Source organism: Gopherus flavomarginatus, chromosome 1 (genome assembly GCF_025201925.1).
Source record: "Gopherus flavomarginatus isolate rGopFla2 chromosome 1, rGopFla2.mat.asm, whole genome shotgun sequence".
NCBI classification, from domain to species: Eukaryota; Metazoa; Chordata; order Testudines; family Testudinidae; genus Gopherus; species Gopherus flavomarginatus.
In genome coordinates this window covers 149,124,485-149,143,321 of record NC_066617.1, presented here as the reverse complement: position 1 = coordinate 149,143,321, position 18,837 = coordinate 149,124,485, and the positions used below count along the sequence as shown (strand labels likewise).

Sequence of the window (18,837 nt, the reverse complement as noted above, 5' to 3'; positions counted from 1 at the left end):
ATTATGCTCACCGCCAACGGAGCACTATTCCTTTAGATTCTAATTGTAAAGCTGAAGTAACTCTCTACTCGGAGGGGAGAGCGGCAGCTTTATTGTTTTCCCTAGTGGGCATCCCAGGCATGGTAGCGTATAATTATCATGCAGTTGCCCACCTTGCCTGCACTGTGGCTAAGTCTCTTAATTGGACTTCCACGGTTGTGGCTTTGCTTGCACAAGAATTAGGTGAAGTACATCAGGGTATGTTGCAAAATGGCTTAGCTATTAATTATTTGTTATTGCGACATGGGCATTCATGCAAGGATTTTGCTGGTATGTGTTACTTTAATGTTACAGATGCTGGAGCTGATATAGCGGTGGAGTTGCGGGAATTGCGTCATTTAGCAGAAGGCATTGGCCAGCAAGACGGGGATTCTTGGCTATGGTCCTGGCTCACATCCCTTCGTGGTTGGGCAGCACATCTTGTTCAGGGCTTGTGCATCGGCCTTATCGGGATTTTGAGTTTGTATGCAGGATGTGGTTTGTGACGCTTGTGCTGTATGTGCAGCCGCTTGAGTGGCAGCCGGCGTTGTAGCTTAATTCATGCCGACTCCACCTGGTCCCTGGCACCTTCGAGTGCCTCTGAGAGTTGGGATTATCGGCCCGCAGCCCCCCCTGTCCCTGCGGACACCACTCACCCCCTGGAACGCCTACGGGCACTTGAGAAAGCGAGGGGAGGAATGTAGGGGACCCCGGAAGACATTGTTATGGTTTAAGCTAGGGCCTACGCTTTCTCAAGGAGAGGTTATTAGCGGACAGAAGTTGCTAGCAGCTGCTGCTTCTAACCGGTTAAAACTGCCCTGTGTGGGAAGCCCCGGTGTTTTGGGGAACTGCAGAAAGTCTGCAGAAAGTCCCTGGCCCGAGGCCAGGGGAGGTGGCCATTGCTGATGGAAAGTCCCTTACTGCATATGTAAAGGCTAGTTTGCATGCTATTAGCATGATGCTATAATTGCTAAGGGCTAGAGCTTGCGCATTGAACTTCGCACCTGACCGAGCTGTTCGGACGTTGGACTCCCCAAGCCAGTGGCAGCAACGCATGGAGTTCCCGTTGCGGGTGTGTCACTTAACCTTCATTAAAGCCAATTAATTCACCTGTGTGTGTGGGCCTCGTCCTTGCAGAGCATCCAGGCACGCAACAACATCTTTCAAAGTAGGAGGAGGTAGAGGAGAAGTGATGTAAATATATAAAACAAGAGAAAACTAAGGTCTGGTCTACACTAAAGACATTTATCGGTATAACGATATTGCTCAAGGGTGTGAAAAATACACACTGGTGAGCAATGTAGCTACACAGCCCTACTCTCCTGTGAAAAAACACTACATCAGCAGGAGAGCTTTGCCTGCCAACATAGCCACCGCCACTTATGGGGGCTGGACTAATAAAGTTCTTGGGGAGAGATTTTTCCCATTGGCGGAGAGCACCTGTAATCGCAGTGCTACAGCTGCACCAACATCAGCTTTATTGTGTAGCCACAGCATCAGACACAAAACCTCAGAATCAGGACTCAACACGTGAGTATCCAGAAGTCTGAAATTAGAGCTTGACACATTTGTTGCCTCATTGGTTACCATCATTTCTACAGCCTGAAAGTCCTTGTTACCCAATCAGGCAGCCAGTTTGGGATCCACGGGGAAGAAATGTCCTATGAAGTACTCTCACTTTGAAACCAAACAGTGAAGGATGATTGTTCTCAATCTAACCCTGGCATCCACTGGAACGGTAATGAGACACACTGAACTAGGAAGGAAAGTTGTACAAACAATTTCTTTAGGCCCTAAGAGGAGGTTTTCCCACACTGACTGCTTTCATAGGTTCTCTCACCTGTGTGGATTTTCTGATGCCTAATAAGGTGCGAGCTGTGACCGAAGGTTTTCCCACACTCACTGCAATCATAGGGCCTCTCCACTGTGTGGACTGACTGATGGTAAAAAAGATCTGATCTTCGAGTGAAGGTTTTCCCGCATTCACTACATTCGTAGGGCCTCTCCCCTCTGTGGATTCTCTGACGCTTAATAAGGTGGGAGCTGCGATTCAAGGTTTTCTCATACTCATTGCATTCATAGAGTCTCACATCGGTGTGGATTTTCTGATGTTCAGAAAGGGCTGATCTTCAAGTGAAGTTTTTCCCACACTCACTGCATGTATTTTCCCTCTTTCCCATAAGGATTTCCTGCTGTGTTGTGGTTTCCTTGATGCTCTTCTGGGTTCCCTGACAGGAAATAAATTTACCCATTTTCTCTCCTGGCTGGTTTCCCTGCTCTCTTTCTGGTCTGTGCTGAGTCTCGCATGATTTTCCCCGCTCATGACTCCTGGACACGTTCCTTTTCGATCTTTGCAATAATTCTCTGTGTTTATCCACTTGCTCAACTTTTTCCTGCTGAGAATTCTCCTCCTCTTTCTCACATAGCATTGCATCACCTGCTGTGAGAGAGACAGAAACCTCAGACAGGGATGGAAAAGGAAAGACCAAACCAAACCAAGTGCTGGAGGGAGGTCAAATAAAAATCAAGAACTGAACTCCCTCAAACTCTTCCCCCAAATAGGAGAGGAGGGGATCAATTCAGCTTCTGCATGCCATCCAAATTCACAGGGGGAAGGGAGGAAGCTAATGCCCGGTGTCTGCGAGGATCTACAGGAAGCCATTAGCTATATTTACCCTGAGGATTGACTCCTGCTAGGGACAATAATGAACTGAGAGACCTCCCAGGGCTTTGTAGGGCATCCCAGATGTTTCCTTCAGGCACTTACAGACTTGGAGTTGGTTTAATGTTTCCTCACCTGTGCAGGGAGCTCTCAGGATCTTTCGTTCCTATGAACCCTGGAGGTCTGGGATCCATGACTCTTCCCCTTGTTCCAGCTGGGAGATCACATCAGGTTGAGAAACTGGAAACCCTGCTCAGATGAAATAAAACAAAGGAGTTCAGTGGATTTCTTAAGACATGGTCATAAAAAAAATTCTATTAATTTATCTTCAGTGCTTAGCGTGACCTCGTGTGCCTGAGACAGTCCTCACTGAAAATGCCAAGGACAGGGCAGGTTAAAAAAGGGAGAGCAGATGCTCTCAATACTGGTGGTTTACATTGAAGTTAAACTCGCCGACCAGTAACAAACTGTGCTTCTGATCCCCAACATGGGTTATTGAGAAGCTGAAAATAAAATCACACAGCCCCCTTTATTGCATTCCACTTCTCTGACTCCCAGTCAGCACCTAGGTCCGGTACAGTGAGAGGTTATTTAAAAACTCTACTCACATAAACAAAATATTCTTTTGACCTCAAAGGGTCAGCCATGTTACCAAGCCTGTAAGGGTTTGGATCTTACTGAAAATACCAGGATGCCAGGCACCTAAACTAAAAGCTTAGATAAGAAACAGAAAGAAAACAAGAAACACAAAGGAAGTTGTTAATTGGGAAAGCAGTCAGATACATTCAGAAATTTATATATTAAGTTCTTAGCAGTTTTGGTGAGTTGCCGGCTTGAAAGTCTGTTTGGAACAGAGCCACAGCTTGGATGGGTCATTCAGTCCTTTGTTCAAGGCTTCAGTTTGCACAGGAGCTGACTTTTGTTTTTGCCAGTGTGTGCCATATCCCAGCCCGGCCCCCACTGTACTTCTTCCTGCCCCATCTCCCTAGACCAGGGGTCCTCAGCCATGGCACTTGTGGGGGCAGCTAAATGCGCCCGCGTCCTGACCCCCAGTACAGCACCTGCTGAAATGCCACCAAATTTCAGAGGCATTTTGAGGGATACGCCTCTCGATGATGATGCTTGCCACCGACAAGTGAGTCATTGAGAAGCATCACCCCTGAATTTCTGCAACATTTCGGCGGCGACGCCCTAACTCTAACTCTAACCACTGACCTAGACCCTCCTGAATGCCTCCTTCTTACTGACCCCCTGCTCTAAATGCCCCCACCTACCGCTTACTCCTTTCCATCCTCCTAGAGCCTAGGCCATTTATTAAACAACTCCAAGCAGGTTTGCCACAATCTGTCCTTCTCCCTTTCCCAACCTGTGCATTTCCTGCCCCACTCCAACTTCCAAACCAGACTGCGCAAACCTTCCCATCTCCGGTGTATTTGCTGTCCCTCTCCCTCCTGCAGGAACCCACCAGCAACCATGCAATAATCCCTACCTGGACTGACTCCTCTGCAGCCACTTCTCTCCTCTGTCCCATGGGAGGATGGGATGAAGTTGACTGAAATATGGACCTCATTCTGCAGCCTGGCAGGGTGAGAAGGGCAGTTGTGGAGGTTTCAGAACAGGCCTTAGTTAATTTCACATCATGATTCCCCCAGGCTCTCTGCAGACAGACACCCTAGAGTCTGCTATCCTGAGAAAATGCTTGATTTCTTTATTACAGTGTAGACCTGCCCCTTCCTGCCAGGCTAATCCCACAGACACATTTTTAACCTCCCTTCTCCCTGCCACATCCCATAACAAAGTCTCTGAACACAAGGCTAGAAAAGAGCAGAACCAAAGGCGTCACTGTGGAGGATTCCCTCGGACACTGACCCCAGGGAAGCCACATCCCAGCAGGGGGAATGAAAGGAAACATAACCCCCCACCCTTTTATATGTAGCTTTAGTGCCGGCCAACTCAGGCCATCTTCGGCCACTGCCTCTAAAAGTTTACTGTTGCTGGTGGGGACCCCGCCCAAGGGTTCTGGTCGGAGAATAATGCACGAACAGTACTCTTGCGGAGGGTTACCAACAGTAATACCGACATCTGTGGTCCTGATATATAATTAAATATTTGTAGCTTTCTGCCCTTGTTTAAGCCACTGCCTTTAGAATCTTGCTGTCACTGGTGTGGCTCCTGCCCTAGGGTTCTGATCGAAGACCATGTACGATCAAGTACCCTAGTGATAGGTCCCCAACAGTAATATGAGCATCTACAGTTCAAATATGATTAAATATTTGTAAACTTTTGTCTTCATAAAATCTTGTTTAACCAGTGCCTAAGAATTTGCTGTCACTGCCATGGATACTGCAGCAGGACCCTGATTGAAATAAGGCAAATCAGTCCTGGCTGCAGATCCCCGACATTGATATAAGCTTCTGTGATTTTAATATACAATATTGTAAAAATTATAAATACTTTTAGCTTTATTGGTTTATAGGCCCATATATCCAGGCCTAACTTGTTTATCAGTAATGTCTAGCCCACTGGGTGGAGAGGAAACCAAGTATTAAGAAATATGGGTATGAAACACTGACAAAAGAGGAACTAAGCAGGGAGGGACCAGGGGTCTTTTCCTGCCAGTCTGGCTTTAAGCAAAATATAGAATAATAAAACTGCTTGCTTATAGAAAATTGCCAAGTGGCATTGTCAAGTGACCAGCTTAATTATTGCCAAAATGTGTGACCTATGCAATATGCTAATAGCTTGTGCAATATGTATTCGCAATCAAAAGTCATAAGACAATGTAATTGCAAAAGCCCCTAACTGGAAATACCCCAAGCTGAATTTACAGTAAATAACCTGCTGATCTGCAATATTAACTACCAAAAATAAGCAAATAACTTGTGTAATCAATATGACATTTTGCGGTTTTAGCCTTTATAAGCTTGGTGAATATCGTAAGGGGCAGAGCAGTTTTTCCTTGCATGGAATTTCTGTCTCTCCCTGTATGCATACTTGTACTCTTGTTTTATCAATAAAGGTGCCTCGGCCTGTCTGACCAAAATTGAATAGGTGGTGGTCTTTTCCACAACAGGAATACAGAGTCAGGATCTGGCTTTTCCTCTGTCTGACCCTTGTTTTGTTCACTGGAAAGTGGTTCTGCCCAGGGATACATGTGTGGGTGGACTAGAGAGCTGGAAATCTCTCCCCCCACTCATTTCTCCCACTGCCCCTTTCAGTCTCTCCTTCCCCTGTCCTCTCTCCCTGCCCCTCTGGCTGGGAAAGTCCATTCCTGGTTCTTTGCTCTCCCATGCCAGGAGAAAATACAGCCAACTACTAAGAGGAGGAGAAATGGGGGGAGAGCTGTTTGTGCAGAGTCACTTTCTTGCCAGTCCCCAGCACTTTCTCTGAGGTCCGTCTGTTACATGGAGTCTGAGGTTTAGAATTTGTATTAACAGAGCCCAGGTCTGCGCTGAAGAAAGTTGTCACCTGGGCCAGGCAGAGAAGAAACTTTAATTAAGGTCACTTCCTAGCACAGAGCCCCTGCTGGGGGAGCAGCAGCTGCTAATCCTGGTCTCCCAGATCACAATGGAGGCTGCAGCATCTGACCCAGGAAGCTGAACCCTAATATCCTGAGCAAAGAGGGACAGAGCATTTGAGCAGTCTTCCCTCCTTTTGCTCTCTGAGGAGAGAAGCAAATGAGAGCCTCTCCGCACAGGGAGAATCTCATTTCCCTCACTGTGCATCTGGAGTCACTCCTTGTCTTTCCATACAGTGACTCTTTATTAACATTGCTTTCAGTGAATCCAGATTTCAGAAAGAATGAGTCCAGAATGCCGTGGAAGATAGTGCTATAGTGTGGCAGTGCTAAACGCCTTTCCACCTCCCTTACTGCCTAGATCTAGGACAAGGAACTGAGGCAGGAATTTTCCCTATGAAACCAGAAGTTTCTGTGGTTTTTCAAGAGGAGAGAAAAGAAAAAGCTGTGATTTCACCTCACAGTATTCGATAAGTGATGTGACAGATCCAAACCAGTGGGGTACAGGAGTCTGGTCCTATTGGTGTCCAGGAGGTGGGCGGGTTCGCCCGCCCACTTCTAAAGGATCTCCCCCCAGCCTAAGGGGAGGATCCACAGGTCCGTGACACCAAATAAGTACAGGGGACAACTAATGAAAAAAACAGGATCGGGAGTGAGGTCATAGGGCTAAACAAAGGGAACTTGACGGGGACACCAAGCAGAGAACCCCAGACAATGACCACTGATCCTCAAAAGGGTCAAGGGAGCCAGTGGACGCAGCCCAGAGGAACTCTGCCCGGATGCGTGAACGGATGGAGGAGCAGAAATAGGCCCCACAGTCGCAGGAAATCCCGTCGGCCAACCTCCTCTCCCTGGTTTTGTAGGCAGATAGTTTGGCCAGGGCCAAGAGGAGGTTGACAAGGAAATCCTGCGTCTCTGTGGGGCCACGGATGGGGAGTGTTTAGATAAACAGGTGAGGGGAAAAGTGCAACCAAAAATGCAATAATAGATACAAGAGGAGCCGGAACCAGGGCTGCAACCTGGCGCACTCTAAATAAATGTGCGCCAGGGTCTTTCATGCCACAAAAAGGGCAGGTGTTGGGGACGGGGTAAACCGCGCCAAGTACACGCCCGTGCTCACAGCCCCATGAAGGAGCCGCCAACTGACATCCCCGGCGGGCCTCGGGACGAGGGCAGAGTATAAGCTGGCCCACCATGGCCTCTCACCCTTGAGAGGTGACAGGAGGTCCCGCCAATTGGTATCAGGGCAGGATGCGAGGATGAGGTAGTGGAGAGTGTGGAGCATGAGCGTGTACAGGTGTTTCTGAGGCGCGGCCTGGAACAGAACCGGCTGCAGATCGTGCAGCCAGCTCACAGTGAAAGTGTGAGGGGTCCGATTGGGTCCATGGGGCAGGGACCCAATAAAAATGTCCATGGGGCCTGGGATGGAGGGTGGACAGGGCGTGCCCACTTGCAGGACCCGGTCGAGGTAAGCCCAAGCAGCAGGCAGTAAAGTGGCCTTCACCTCCTGAAGTATGCGCCAGGGAGCACGAGGTCTGGAGAGCCCCACACGCTGAGCGAACGTCAGGGGATCCAGCCAGTCTCTCCGGTCGTAGTCCAGGAGGTCTCCGACCCTGGCGACTCCCGGCAAGACCAGCCTCTGGCGCACCGTAGGGGACTCTGCCACTTGCACATGAAGCTGGGTATTGTGTAGCAAGGACTCCACAAGGAGATCGGCCGCCACGGTGGCCGCCACGGACCTGGTCATTGAAAAGAGCTTCCAGGTCTGGAGGAGGTCTTGATAGAAGATCGGCAGCCCAGAGAGGTCACACGGAAGACCTCTCGGATGGAGGTAAAAGAGCTGCCGGTCACATCGGAGCCCTCAAAAGTGGCGGAGGAAGGCGTGTGCCAACACACTCCACGCAGGACTACCTGCCCGTACAGGAGTCTCTGCAGGGCCTGGAGGTAGAAGACATGGACCTGAGTGTGTAGGGATTTCAGGTCCTATCCTCCCTCCTCCACGGGCAGGTAGAGGACCCCTGCAGAGACTCAGTGCATCCCTGGCCAAAAGAACTCCAGAATAATCATCTGGAGGTTGGCCAGGAAACCCAGGGCTGGGACCAGGGTGTTGAGCCAGTACCAGAGCATGGACAGGACCAGTTGATTGAGCACCAGCACCCTCCCTTGAAGGGAGAGACACTAGAGTAGTCCTGTACATTTCCGGAGCTGCTTCGTCACCTGCCCTCTAAACCGTGCCAGTTCTCCAGAGGAGACGGATGCATGGCAGAAAGGTAAACGCTGAGATAGAGCAGTGAACCCGCGCTCCACCGGATTGCCTAAAGTGCAGGTGGGAGGGAGCTCACCTGCCACCCGTCCCCGACCACCAGGCCAGAGCCCTTGACCCAGTTGACTCGGGCAGAGGAGGCCACCAAGTAGATGGCCTGGCAAGCCTCCACCCGCACCAGATCTCCTGGGTCCTGGATCATGAGAAGCACATCGTCTGCATACACTGACAGGACCAGCTGCAGCTCCAGCTCTCGAAGCACCAACCCCGTCAGCCTCCGACGGAGGAGACAGAGGAAGGGTTCAATCGCCAGAGCATACAGCTGACCTGAGAGGAGACACTCCTGCTGCACTCCTCGCCCGAAGCTGACCAGCTCGGTCAGGGTCCAGTTGAGCCTGACCAGACACTCCGCAGAAGCGTACAGCACCTGGAGAAAACCCACAAACCAGACTCCGAAGCCAAATGCTCACAGAGTGCTCAGGAGATATCCGTGCTCCACCCTGTCGAATGCCTTCTCCTGATACAGAGACAAGAGGGCAAACAATAGACCATCCCTACACCCTAATTCCAGAAGGTCCCGGACTAGATACAGGATATCAAAATCATGCAGCCCAGGATGGTGTAGGTCTGGTCTGGGTGGATCACGTCCGCCAGCATGGACTCTAGCCACACCAAGATGGCCTTCGCAATGATTTTGTTGCTGAGGACCGAGACGGGACACCAATTCCATAAGTTGCCGGAGGTCTCCCGTCTTCGGCAATAAGGCAAGCACAGCTCGCCTGCACGGCAGAGGGAGGACCCCACCCTGCAAAGACTCAGCCCAGACGGTGACCAGGTCTGGGCCGAGGACGTCCCAGAACATGCAGTAGAACTCTACGGTCAGCCCACCAATGGCCGGAGATTTATTGGTGGGTATGTGACAGAAGGCATCCGAGAACTCAGCCAGAGTGAGAGGCAGCTCTAGCCGGTCCCGGTCGCCCATGCTGACCATCAGGAGACAGTCCCAGAGCACTCTACAAGTGTTAGGATTGGTCAGATCCGGGGAAAAAAGAGTCGCATAGAAGGCCCTGGCCCTCTCTCACACCTCCACCGGATCCTGAGGGGGATGCCGTCCTCCGCCATGAGGCAAGTGACATCCTTCTTGGCCCCCCTCCTTTTCTCCAGGGCATAGAAGAAGCAGGAGCCACGATCCATCTCTCGAAGGAGGCGGATGCGGGATCGAACAAAGGCACCCTGGGCCCGATGGTCTTCGAGGGCCGGAGCTCCTCCCGCTTCTCCAAGCATGCTCCGCAGAGGGATGGATCCTCGAGGCTGGCGGCCAGATGCCTCTCCAGCTCCAAGACCTCATTCCAACTGCCCTATTGCGCATTTCTCCGTTTGCTGGTGCCCTGGGTGTAGTCATGGCAGAAGAGCCGGGCGCGCACCTTCCCCAGATCCCACCAACGCCGCGCTGAGAGAAAGGTGCGTCTCTGCCCTCCCCAGACCAGCCAGAATTCCCGGAAGGATGCCATGAAGCTTGCATCCTCCAGCAAACTATTAAAGTGCCAGTAGGCTGGCTCCGGCCTCCCCGTGCAGAGAGAGACTGTTACGGTGGCAAGGTGGTATTCTGAAAAGGGGCCCGGCCGAATGCTGGAGGAGTGTGCCCATGAAAGGTGGAAACGTGACAGGTAAATGCGGTCCAGCCAGGAGTGGCGTGACCGATGGGCCTCCACCTGGATGACAGTGAACGTTGAGACATCGTCCGGGTGGCGGTCGCGCCAGACGTCCATCAGGGAGTGGCGATCAAAGATCTCCTGGAGGACGTCCGCGGCAGCTGGGCACTGCTCAGTCCCTGAGTGGTCTCGTTCCTCGAGGGTGGTGTTAAAGTCCCCTCCAGGGACCACGCATTCATGAGGATCCAGGGAGCGGAGGCAGGCGGACACCTGCTGATAAAAATGCAACCTCTCCAGGCCTGATGTTGGGGCATAAATGTTGACAGGATTAACTACAAGCCCCTCCAGACGGACCTGGAGGTGCAGCAGGAGGCATGGCACAGCCTCGGCGACCCCCAGCACCTCAGGCTGCAGATCGGAGAACAGGGTCGCCACTCCAGCTGTGCGGACCGAGATGTGGCTAAAGTAGACCCCGTCCCCCCACTCCAGCCGCCAGCTAGCTTCAGCGGCCGGATCCGTATGGGTTTCCTGCAGGAAAACCACAGAGTACCCCTGCTCCTGAAGGAAGGAGAGCACCTGGCTCCTGCGGAGACCCATCCTACAGCCCCAAGTGTTTAATGTGGCAAAGATGATTGGTGCCATAAGGAGGGCTGGGGGGATCCTAGCCGGCAGACACGCCCATGGCCTCCATCGGGACGCGCAGCTATCCATGACCTACCCCGTAGGTGAGTAAAGTGTCGCAGAAGAGGCGGACCCGTTGGTAGGCTGCAGCAGCCTGCTTCCTGGTCCTCTTACCCTCTTCCATGAGGGCCCTCATGGCCCGGAGGATCCGATGGAAATCCCCCCACCGCTGAAGCGCAAGTTGGACTTTGTTACGGGAGCCACGGACGTCCTCAAGGAACTCCCGCAGCTCCTCCCTCAGCGCATGGGGGGGGTCACTGATCTATGACCATCCCCCGGGGGTCCCCCGTCACAGCCCCGTGGCCCACAGAGGCGGGCAGGCAGGGGGAAGACCCCCGATGTGGCATCCAATGGGCTGACGCCATGCAACCTGCCCCGCTCCCCTGTTCAACAGGAGGTGGCGGAAGGAAAACAGCAGCCCCTGATGGGTTGGGACAGGAAAAAACGTCTAAAGCCGCTCCCTGGGGGGTAACTCCAAGAGCGGCAATGGCAGCACGGGAGGTGGAAGGGACAAGAATGAGACTGGTATCAGGAATAGGGCAAGGGACAGGAGAAGGGCGGGGATCAGTAAGAGAATCGGGGAGGGGGGCAGAAGTAGAATCCTGAGCTTCAACAGTCGGGCCGCTGGAAGGCGGCCCCTCCTGGTTAGGCTCAGGGATCTGGGGAGTGGGAAGGGAACCCCTAACGATGCCAGGCTCAGCCACTACAGTTTGGGCAATAGCCCCGGCATCTGGAGATAGATGGTCATCAACAGGGTCCCTGCCCAGGAAGGAGGTCGGGTGCTCCACACCCAAGAGGGACACCCCCTGGGAACCAGGTCCCAGCAGCGGGGCACCGGCCGTCACCCCAATGGGCTCGGCAGCCGTCAGTAGGGTGCCACCAGCAGCCGGGCTGATGGAAGATTCCAGAGGATCCTCAGAGGCGGGAGCAGAAGCAGCGGTTAGGGGAAGGGAACACGGGGACAAGGGGACCGGGTTGAGATTGTCCAGATCAAGGCACGCCGGCAGAGGGTCGTCCTCCCCTTGCGTGACCGGGGTCAGACCCAGGGCCTCAATCTCCTCGTAGATGGAAGGGAGATCACCATCCACCACCCCATGGCCCTCTCTGTCAGCACCCGAGGCAACGCCCACCTCAGTGCTCGCAGGGGCTTCGGATGGTAAGGAGGTGAGAGAGGCTCCCCTGGGGGCTTCCATGGGAAGGGACTCTGGAGGAGGGGCGGTGTCACCTTCCGGTGCTGCCACGGTGTCCCCAGCTGGCACCACATAATGGGATCCATCAGAGGGCAAGGCAGAAGGCTCATCGTTAGTGCCCCCCTTCCTGCTCTTCCGGGGGGTCTCAGAATCTAAAGGATGTAACGGGGCCTGAGCCTTCCGCTTCCCCTGCACTAAGGACCAGCCCTCCATGGCATCATCCGGGGGCTGGCTAACAGGGGTTGGGTCAGGGGGCAAGGGCAATGGCTCAGGGACTTGGGGAGGCAATGGTGGGGCAGCGGGAATGAGGGAGGATTCCCCCTGGGGCAAGCCCACTCCCACGCCCGGCGGTATCTCCACTGCACCCTCCTCCACAGTGGTGGACTGAGAAAGAGGAGGGGAAGCTTCGGGTGCCGGACAGCCAGGGGAATCGGCGGTGACAGGGCACGTGTCTTGCCGGGGTCTCGGACGCTCCTCCATGCCGGGCCAAGGGGCAGTCCCTCCAGATATGCTCCATCGCCTGGCAGAGGTAGCACCAGCCCCCCCCCCCCCCCGCTGTCGAATAATGCACCCGGTAGTGGACTCCCTGGTAGGGGACCAGAAAGGACCCCTCGAGCGCCTCTCTGCCATGCGCCACCGGTGGCAGTTCAAGCTGCACTTGCTGGCAGAACGAGAGGATGTGACAGAGGGTGGGGTCCTTGCAGCCCAACGGGAGAGGGCTAATGACAGACATAGGGCGCCCCAGGGAAGAAAGGGCAGCCAGCAGGGCAACGTTGGGCAGGAAAGGAGGGACGGAGGTCAGGATCAAACAGACCCCCAGGTCTTCCAACGGCTCCAGGGGGACGAACACGACCCCCACTGCCAGGCCCATCTCTACTGCCTCCTAGGCAGCAGCCTCTGATGCCAGGAAGACGACCACCCTCCCGTATATTTTGGAGGCTGCCACTATGGCCATGGGCCCCACCACCCTCGTCAACGCCTGCACGTAGGTGTCCACATAGGGCGAGGCGGGCACCAGGAGACAACGGACGCCATGCTTCCTGGTCAAGGTGAGGAAGGGGCCCCAGCCGCTGTAGATGGTAGCGGAAGCAGCGGTTGGAGGAGCAGTGGCAGGTGGTGGGGGCCACTGCCAGCTGGGTGTAAGCCCTGGGGGCCAGGGGAGGGACACCCGTGGAGCTGGTGGAAGGAGCAGCGGGGATGTCACTGCCGGTAGCGGAGCTGCGGCAGCAGGGGCAGTCTCTGCCATGGAGGGCCTGGCCTTTCTAGTGGGGCCCTTACCCTTCTTCCACCCCGACCTTTCCCATCGGCTGGGGGGGCTCCCCCTGAATTGGAAGGGGTGAGGGATGTGGCAGCAGTGGAGGTCTCCCTGGTACTCGCTGCCGCCGGTGCCCCAGCGGGGCGGTGGTAGGTGGATCGGCAGTGGCGGTCGAGGTAGAGGCTTGGGAAATGGACATGAGGGCAGGAGGAGGAGGGGCGGTGGGAGCATCGTGAGGGGTCTCCCCCACCATAACGAGAGCGGGGAGGGGGACAAACAACCAGGGGAGGGGAAGGAGAGGAGGTGACCACCCCTCCCTGCTAGGCTGCAGGCAGGGGAGGAGGGTGCTGGAAAGGGAAGGCTAAAGGGGCGTGGGGAGCAACTAAGGACCTAGGGGTGGGAGGGTGGCACGTCACCGACTCAGAGGGGAATTCCAGCTCCTCTAGATGCACTAGGGGATCAGAGGGATAACGGTATGGGGGGTGCAGTGAACAAGGGCAAACTCAAACGGGAGAAGGGCACAAGCGCATCGGAGGGGGCGTGGGCGCACGAGGGGAGGGACCAATCAGGACTGGGGGATCATAGGGTGGGGGGTGCGAAAAGGGCAAGCTAGGAATGGGGCGGAGGGACCACAGGGATAGCTGCAGGGCTGGGGCAGCACAATGAGGGCCGCAGAAGGAAACAGGTGGGGCAGACAAATATGGCATAGGAAAAGGGTCAGCCGAGGGGGTGCGCCCACGGGCACTCATGCAAAAAAGTCAATGCTTGGCTGCTGTTGCTGCAGGCTCAAATGGTGGAAGTGGGCGTGGTGAGCCAGGTGAGCAGCTCAGTCCCAGAGGCAGGAGTCCGATGCAGAAGGAAAACAGCCAGTGGGTGTGGTGGAGGGGGCAACAACGGTGGTGGGGGCGAAGGGGAACACGGATTGACCAGGGGCAGGCTCCACGCCATACCCCTGGTGTCCCAACAGACACAGTCCAAACCCCCACCACAAGAGCACAGTTCAAAAAAGACTCAATCCAGTAAAGCCCCCTCCACAGCGGTCCTCACGTGGTCTTCTAGCAGCAGGTGGTCCTCTTCTCCTCCTCAGGGCTCCAACAGCTCCCCAGCAACAGCCACAGTAGCCCCAGCAGCTCCGGGTGGTGGTGGTCTGGTGTCCAGGCAGGAGGGACCCCGCTCAGATGGTATCCTCAGCAACAAGAGCTAGGGCCCCTCAATCCCCTTCTTTTCTGGGAAGCAAGCCAGCAGCCTTCCTCAGCCCTCGCCCCCCCCCACTCTAGGTGGAGCAAGAGCAGCAGTTGAGGGGGGCGGGGGTGAGGGGATCACCAGCCAGCCAACTAGAGAGTAGCAGAGAAGGGGAGAGGCGGGGACGGAAGCAGTGGTGTCTGGCCCAGCCAAGAGAGCAGCAGCTGCTGCCTTGAGGATCCAGTGCTCAGCAGGAACAGCAGCAGCAGCAGCCCTCGCCCTCCTTCCCTCTACAGCAGAGGAATAGAAGGGAAATCTACTGGCCACAGGAGAAGCAGGTTTCTGTTCCCTGAGTGACCAAAGCAGGGGCTGCACTAGAGTAATCAGGAACCTGCTAGAACCAGTTAAGGCAGACAGGCTGATTAGATCATCTGCAGCCAATCAAGGCAGGCTAATCAGGGCACCTGGGTTTAAAAAGGAGCTCACTTCAGTCAGGCAGGGGGAGTCAGAGGAGAGCAAGTGTGTGTGAGGAGCTGGGAGCAAAAGGCATAAGGAGCTGAGAGGGTGTGCTGCTGGAGGACTAAGGAGTACAAGCATTATCAGACACCAGGAGGAAGGTCCTGTGGTGAGGATAAAGAAGGTGTTTGGAGGAGGCCATGGGGAAGTAGCCCAGGGAGCTGTAGCTGTCATGCAGCTGTTACAGGAGGTACTATAGACAGCTGCAATCCACAGGGCCCTGGGCTGGAACCCAGAGTAGAGGGTGGGCCTGGGTTTCCTCCCAACTCCTGTTCAGACACAAGAGGAGTTGACTCAGACTGGGGAAGATCACTGAGGTGAGTAAATCTGCCAATAAATGCAGGACCCACCAAGGCACAGGAGGAACTTTGCCACAGTGGATAGAAAGTTATCATGTGGCTGGGGAATGCTCGGCAGTGCTGGAGCCAGGATTCTGGCACAAGCTGATCAGATAGAAGGAACATGGTTAATAGCAGCCCCCAGAGCCTCCATCCAGGGGTCCCCAAACATCCCCAGAACCCAGACCCCCAGCCAGGGTCCCACTAGATATTCCCTGGGATCCAACCCCCAGAATCTCTGGCCAGACACCCCAGATACCCCTTAGAGCCTCACTGGCCAGACAACCCCCACCAGATCTTCACTGCCAGGCTGGGAACCCCAAAGGGTTCCCCTAGCAAGAGCCCCCAACAGCCAGGGACCCCTCCTCCCCCCAAGGGGACCCCAATTGGGAACTCATTGCCTGCCTGGGATTCCCCCATTGCCTGCCTAGAACCCCTTCAGCAGAAAGGTAAGAAATGTCCATGCCCTGTCACAAGCAAATAATGGTCACCATGGATCCACCCCAAGGTGCCCACATCTTAGCAATGTGAGAAACAGCCCCTCACAGAGACCATTTGTCATGCGGTTTGGGATACTTCTGGACCCACACTGCACTCAGAATGAACTTCTTATCCTGTGCCAGCTGCAGAAAAGAAAAGGGTCCAGCCAACTCTCCCACTACCAGCTGGGAACCACTGATCCCACCTCAAACAGAGTGAGGCCTCTGGCTTTGATGGGTATTAAATAGGTGGCTGGTCTCTTTCATCAGCAAATATTTTAACAGAGGTAAAGGAGGGAACAAATGATTCTCAAAGGAGAGGGGAAAGATGATCACTGGGCAATTTAACACCCTGCAACATCCAGGATGGAGAAGAACTCAGGGCAACTGGTTCCCTTGAAGGAAGAAGTTGCTGGGATTTAGAAACATGGGGAACAGCCCCAAACATGAAAGGATTTTTAATTGATATTTGATAATGATATAGAAAGAGGGAAATCCTGAGCTTTGAGATCAATGTTCAGAAATGAAAGAGGGTGGAAATCTAAGCAATTTTGGATCTATTTTTGCCAATTATAGAGAGGAAAGTATAAAATCGGAGGGATTTTATATCAGTTGTCGGTAAGAGGTACAATCTGAGTGTATTTCACATCAATATTTGATAAATGAATAGAGCAGAAATGGACAACATTTGCAAACATGTTATATCCATGCTCAAGAATCTGAGGAAAGGTATAAATCTCAGATTCTTTGTATTTTTCCATTAAAGAGACAGGGAAAAAAATCTGAGGGCATATTCACTTAGAAATAGACAACTAAAGAGAAGTGGGGCAAATGTTTAGGGTATTTTATATCAGTCTGAGATTCGCAGAGAAAACATGTCACAAAGTAAAGAATTGATAACATGAGAGGAAAAACATCAAGATCTGAGGGGGATTTTATGTTGCTATTAAATAATTAAAGGGAAAAGGGGGACTGTTTGACTGGATTTTATGAGACTGTCCAATGCATAAACACAAAGTGATGGTTCCCCTCACTGCCACCATTCACATGGGCAGCTGGGAGCACTTTGAGGAGCTGATTTAAGAAGGCCAGGGGAGGGGGAGCTGGAGTTGGAAGGCTCTTTGGACAAAGGAAGGGGGGAGCAGCGGGTGATGGGCAGATGACTGGAAACTGAGGGCTGGTAACAACTGCGTTGATAGTTTAGGGACAGGAAGCGGGATTGGGAAACCAGGGTCTGTGCAGTCCCCATCAGGGACACATGCTCTTCCTGTCCCTGCCCTGGCAGAGAACAGGCTTCTCATCCCATCCTCACTCCAGAGTCAGCCATGTTTTGAGGAATGACTCAGGGCAACAATTTCCCACCTAAATAAGGACAAATCGCTGCACACAAAATGGGTGGGGAAAACTGCCACATCAGAGAGATTTTAAATTGATACTAGAGAAGGATGGAGAGACCAGGGCAAAATTGGGGGAAATTAGAGAGCTGATCATTTGGGGGGAAACTGCCCGGATTTTATAGCCATGTATGATAATGACAGAAAAGAGGAAAAACTTGAGAGACTTTGAATGTGGGGGTGGCGGGGTAAGTGGCACAAACAAGGAAGGATTCAGTGAACTTCCCCCAGGGGAATTTCCTGGCTGCACAAAATAGTTCAAATTTCCCGCCCCAATGACCTTCCCCTCTGTGCAACCCCGACTCACCCCCACCTCCCTACGAGCTCAACTCCTGCTCCTCCCTCCATCCCAAATTTTGCCATTTAGCCCCCTCCTAATCCAGCCTCCAGCCACCTGATCTCCCCCCCGGACCATCAATGTCCTGCTCAGACTCTGGCATCTCCTTGCTCCTCCCACTGCCCCTTCCCAGCCCCTGTCACTAGCGCCCAGCGGAACGTTACGGCTGATACGGGCAGGGGAAGGGCAGCGGCGTCAGCAGCTGTTACTGAGCATGCGCAGTGTCCCTGGAGTAGAGCATTGCTATGGGGAGCGATTTAATACACCGCCCCGCTCCTCCCTCCGGGTCCCAGGTTCGGTGGAAGTGTGTGTGTCACTGGCATATTGGGGTGATGCAGAACCAGGGCAGAGTAGAGGCGGTATAGGGGAGCTGGCGTGAACCTTGGTTCTTGGAAGGGGAAAAGAAGAGATGAGGGGACAGGAACCCTTACCCAGCAAGGTCACATTCTCGTAGTTCTCCTGCATGACGTCTCTGTACAGGGCTCTCTGAGCAGAGTCCAGCAGAGCCCACTCTTCCCTGGTGAAATACACAGCCACCTCCTTGAAGGTCACTGTCCCCTGAAAGAGCAAGAATCCAACTCAGTACCTGCTGCCCCACTCAGAGCCCCACTGTTCGTGTGGAAGAGGAGCCAATCAAATGCAAGCTCTGGGTGGATCACAGTCAATAGAGCCCCACCCCCACCCCACTCAGAGCATCCTGGAAACACCAGGTTAAGGGGATGAAGCAAGAGCCCCTTGTCTCTCCCAGCAGATCCATCACACACCTACTAGCCACAGACTGATACAGGAGATGGAGCCCCTAGCAGGGACCAGGGAGAGCTCTCTGGTAGGAAGCCCAATATTCTCCTCCATGTCAGGAGCTGGATGTGAAAGGAGGGGCAGCTCCCCTAAACCTCACTGGTGGGTGCCCCTTTCATATCTCACAGCAGCCACTGGTTAGTCAGGTCAGGCTCCAGCACTGGGAGTTTGGTCAGCTTTCCTAGCCCCCATATAGGTGGGTTATTTTCTGTTTCACAAATTAGGGTATTTCCACCACCTAATCTCATGGGTCTATTCCTAGAATCCGGGCCGCTTACTAAACAATGCCCAGCAGGTTTGTCACAAGCTGTCCACCTCCAAACCAGACTGTAGAACCCTTCCCATCTCCGGTGTATTTGCTGTCCCTCTCCTCCAGCAGGAACCCACCAGCAACCTCCTGATAATCCCTACCTGGACTGACTCCTCTGCAGCCATTTCTTTTCCCTCTCCCATGGTAGGATGCGATGATCTGGAGCGAAACATGGACGTCATTCTGCAGCCTGTCTGGGTGAGAAGGGCAGTTGTGCGGGTTTCAGAACAGGTCTTAGTTAATTT

The 18,837-nt window shown here is 53.6% G+C and overlaps 2 protein-coding genes across 15 annotated transcripts in view; one reads left to right on the top strand and one right to left on the bottom strand.

Moving 5' to 3' along the window:
• Positions 1 to 18,837, top strand: part of LOC127046628 (zinc finger protein 501-like) — a 271,994-nt gene that overhangs the window by 153,334 nt on the left and 99,823 nt on the right. The window lies entirely within an intron of this gene.
• LOC127046425 (zinc finger protein 420-like) overlaps positions 1 to 18,837 on the bottom strand; it is a 201,142-nt gene that overhangs the window by 176,631 nt on the left and 5,674 nt on the right. For 2 of the 8 annotated variants that reach the window (XM_050943504.1, XM_050943491.1), the window contains exon 2: positions 18,694 to 18,782. The exons of 3 other annotated variants lie outside the window; for them this stretch is intronic. In XM_050943504.1, coding sequence (XP_050799461.1) covers positions 18,694 to 18,774 — 81 coding nt within the window. In that variant the 5' untranslated portion in view covers positions 18,775 to 18,782. Of the gene's footprint in view, positions 1 to 4,169; positions 4,540 to 17,915; positions 18,043 to 18,693; positions 18,787 to 18,837 lie in introns of those variants that run through there. 3 more of the 8 variants (XM_050943472.1, XM_050943501.1, XM_050943499.1) reach the window with 3 other exon arrangements.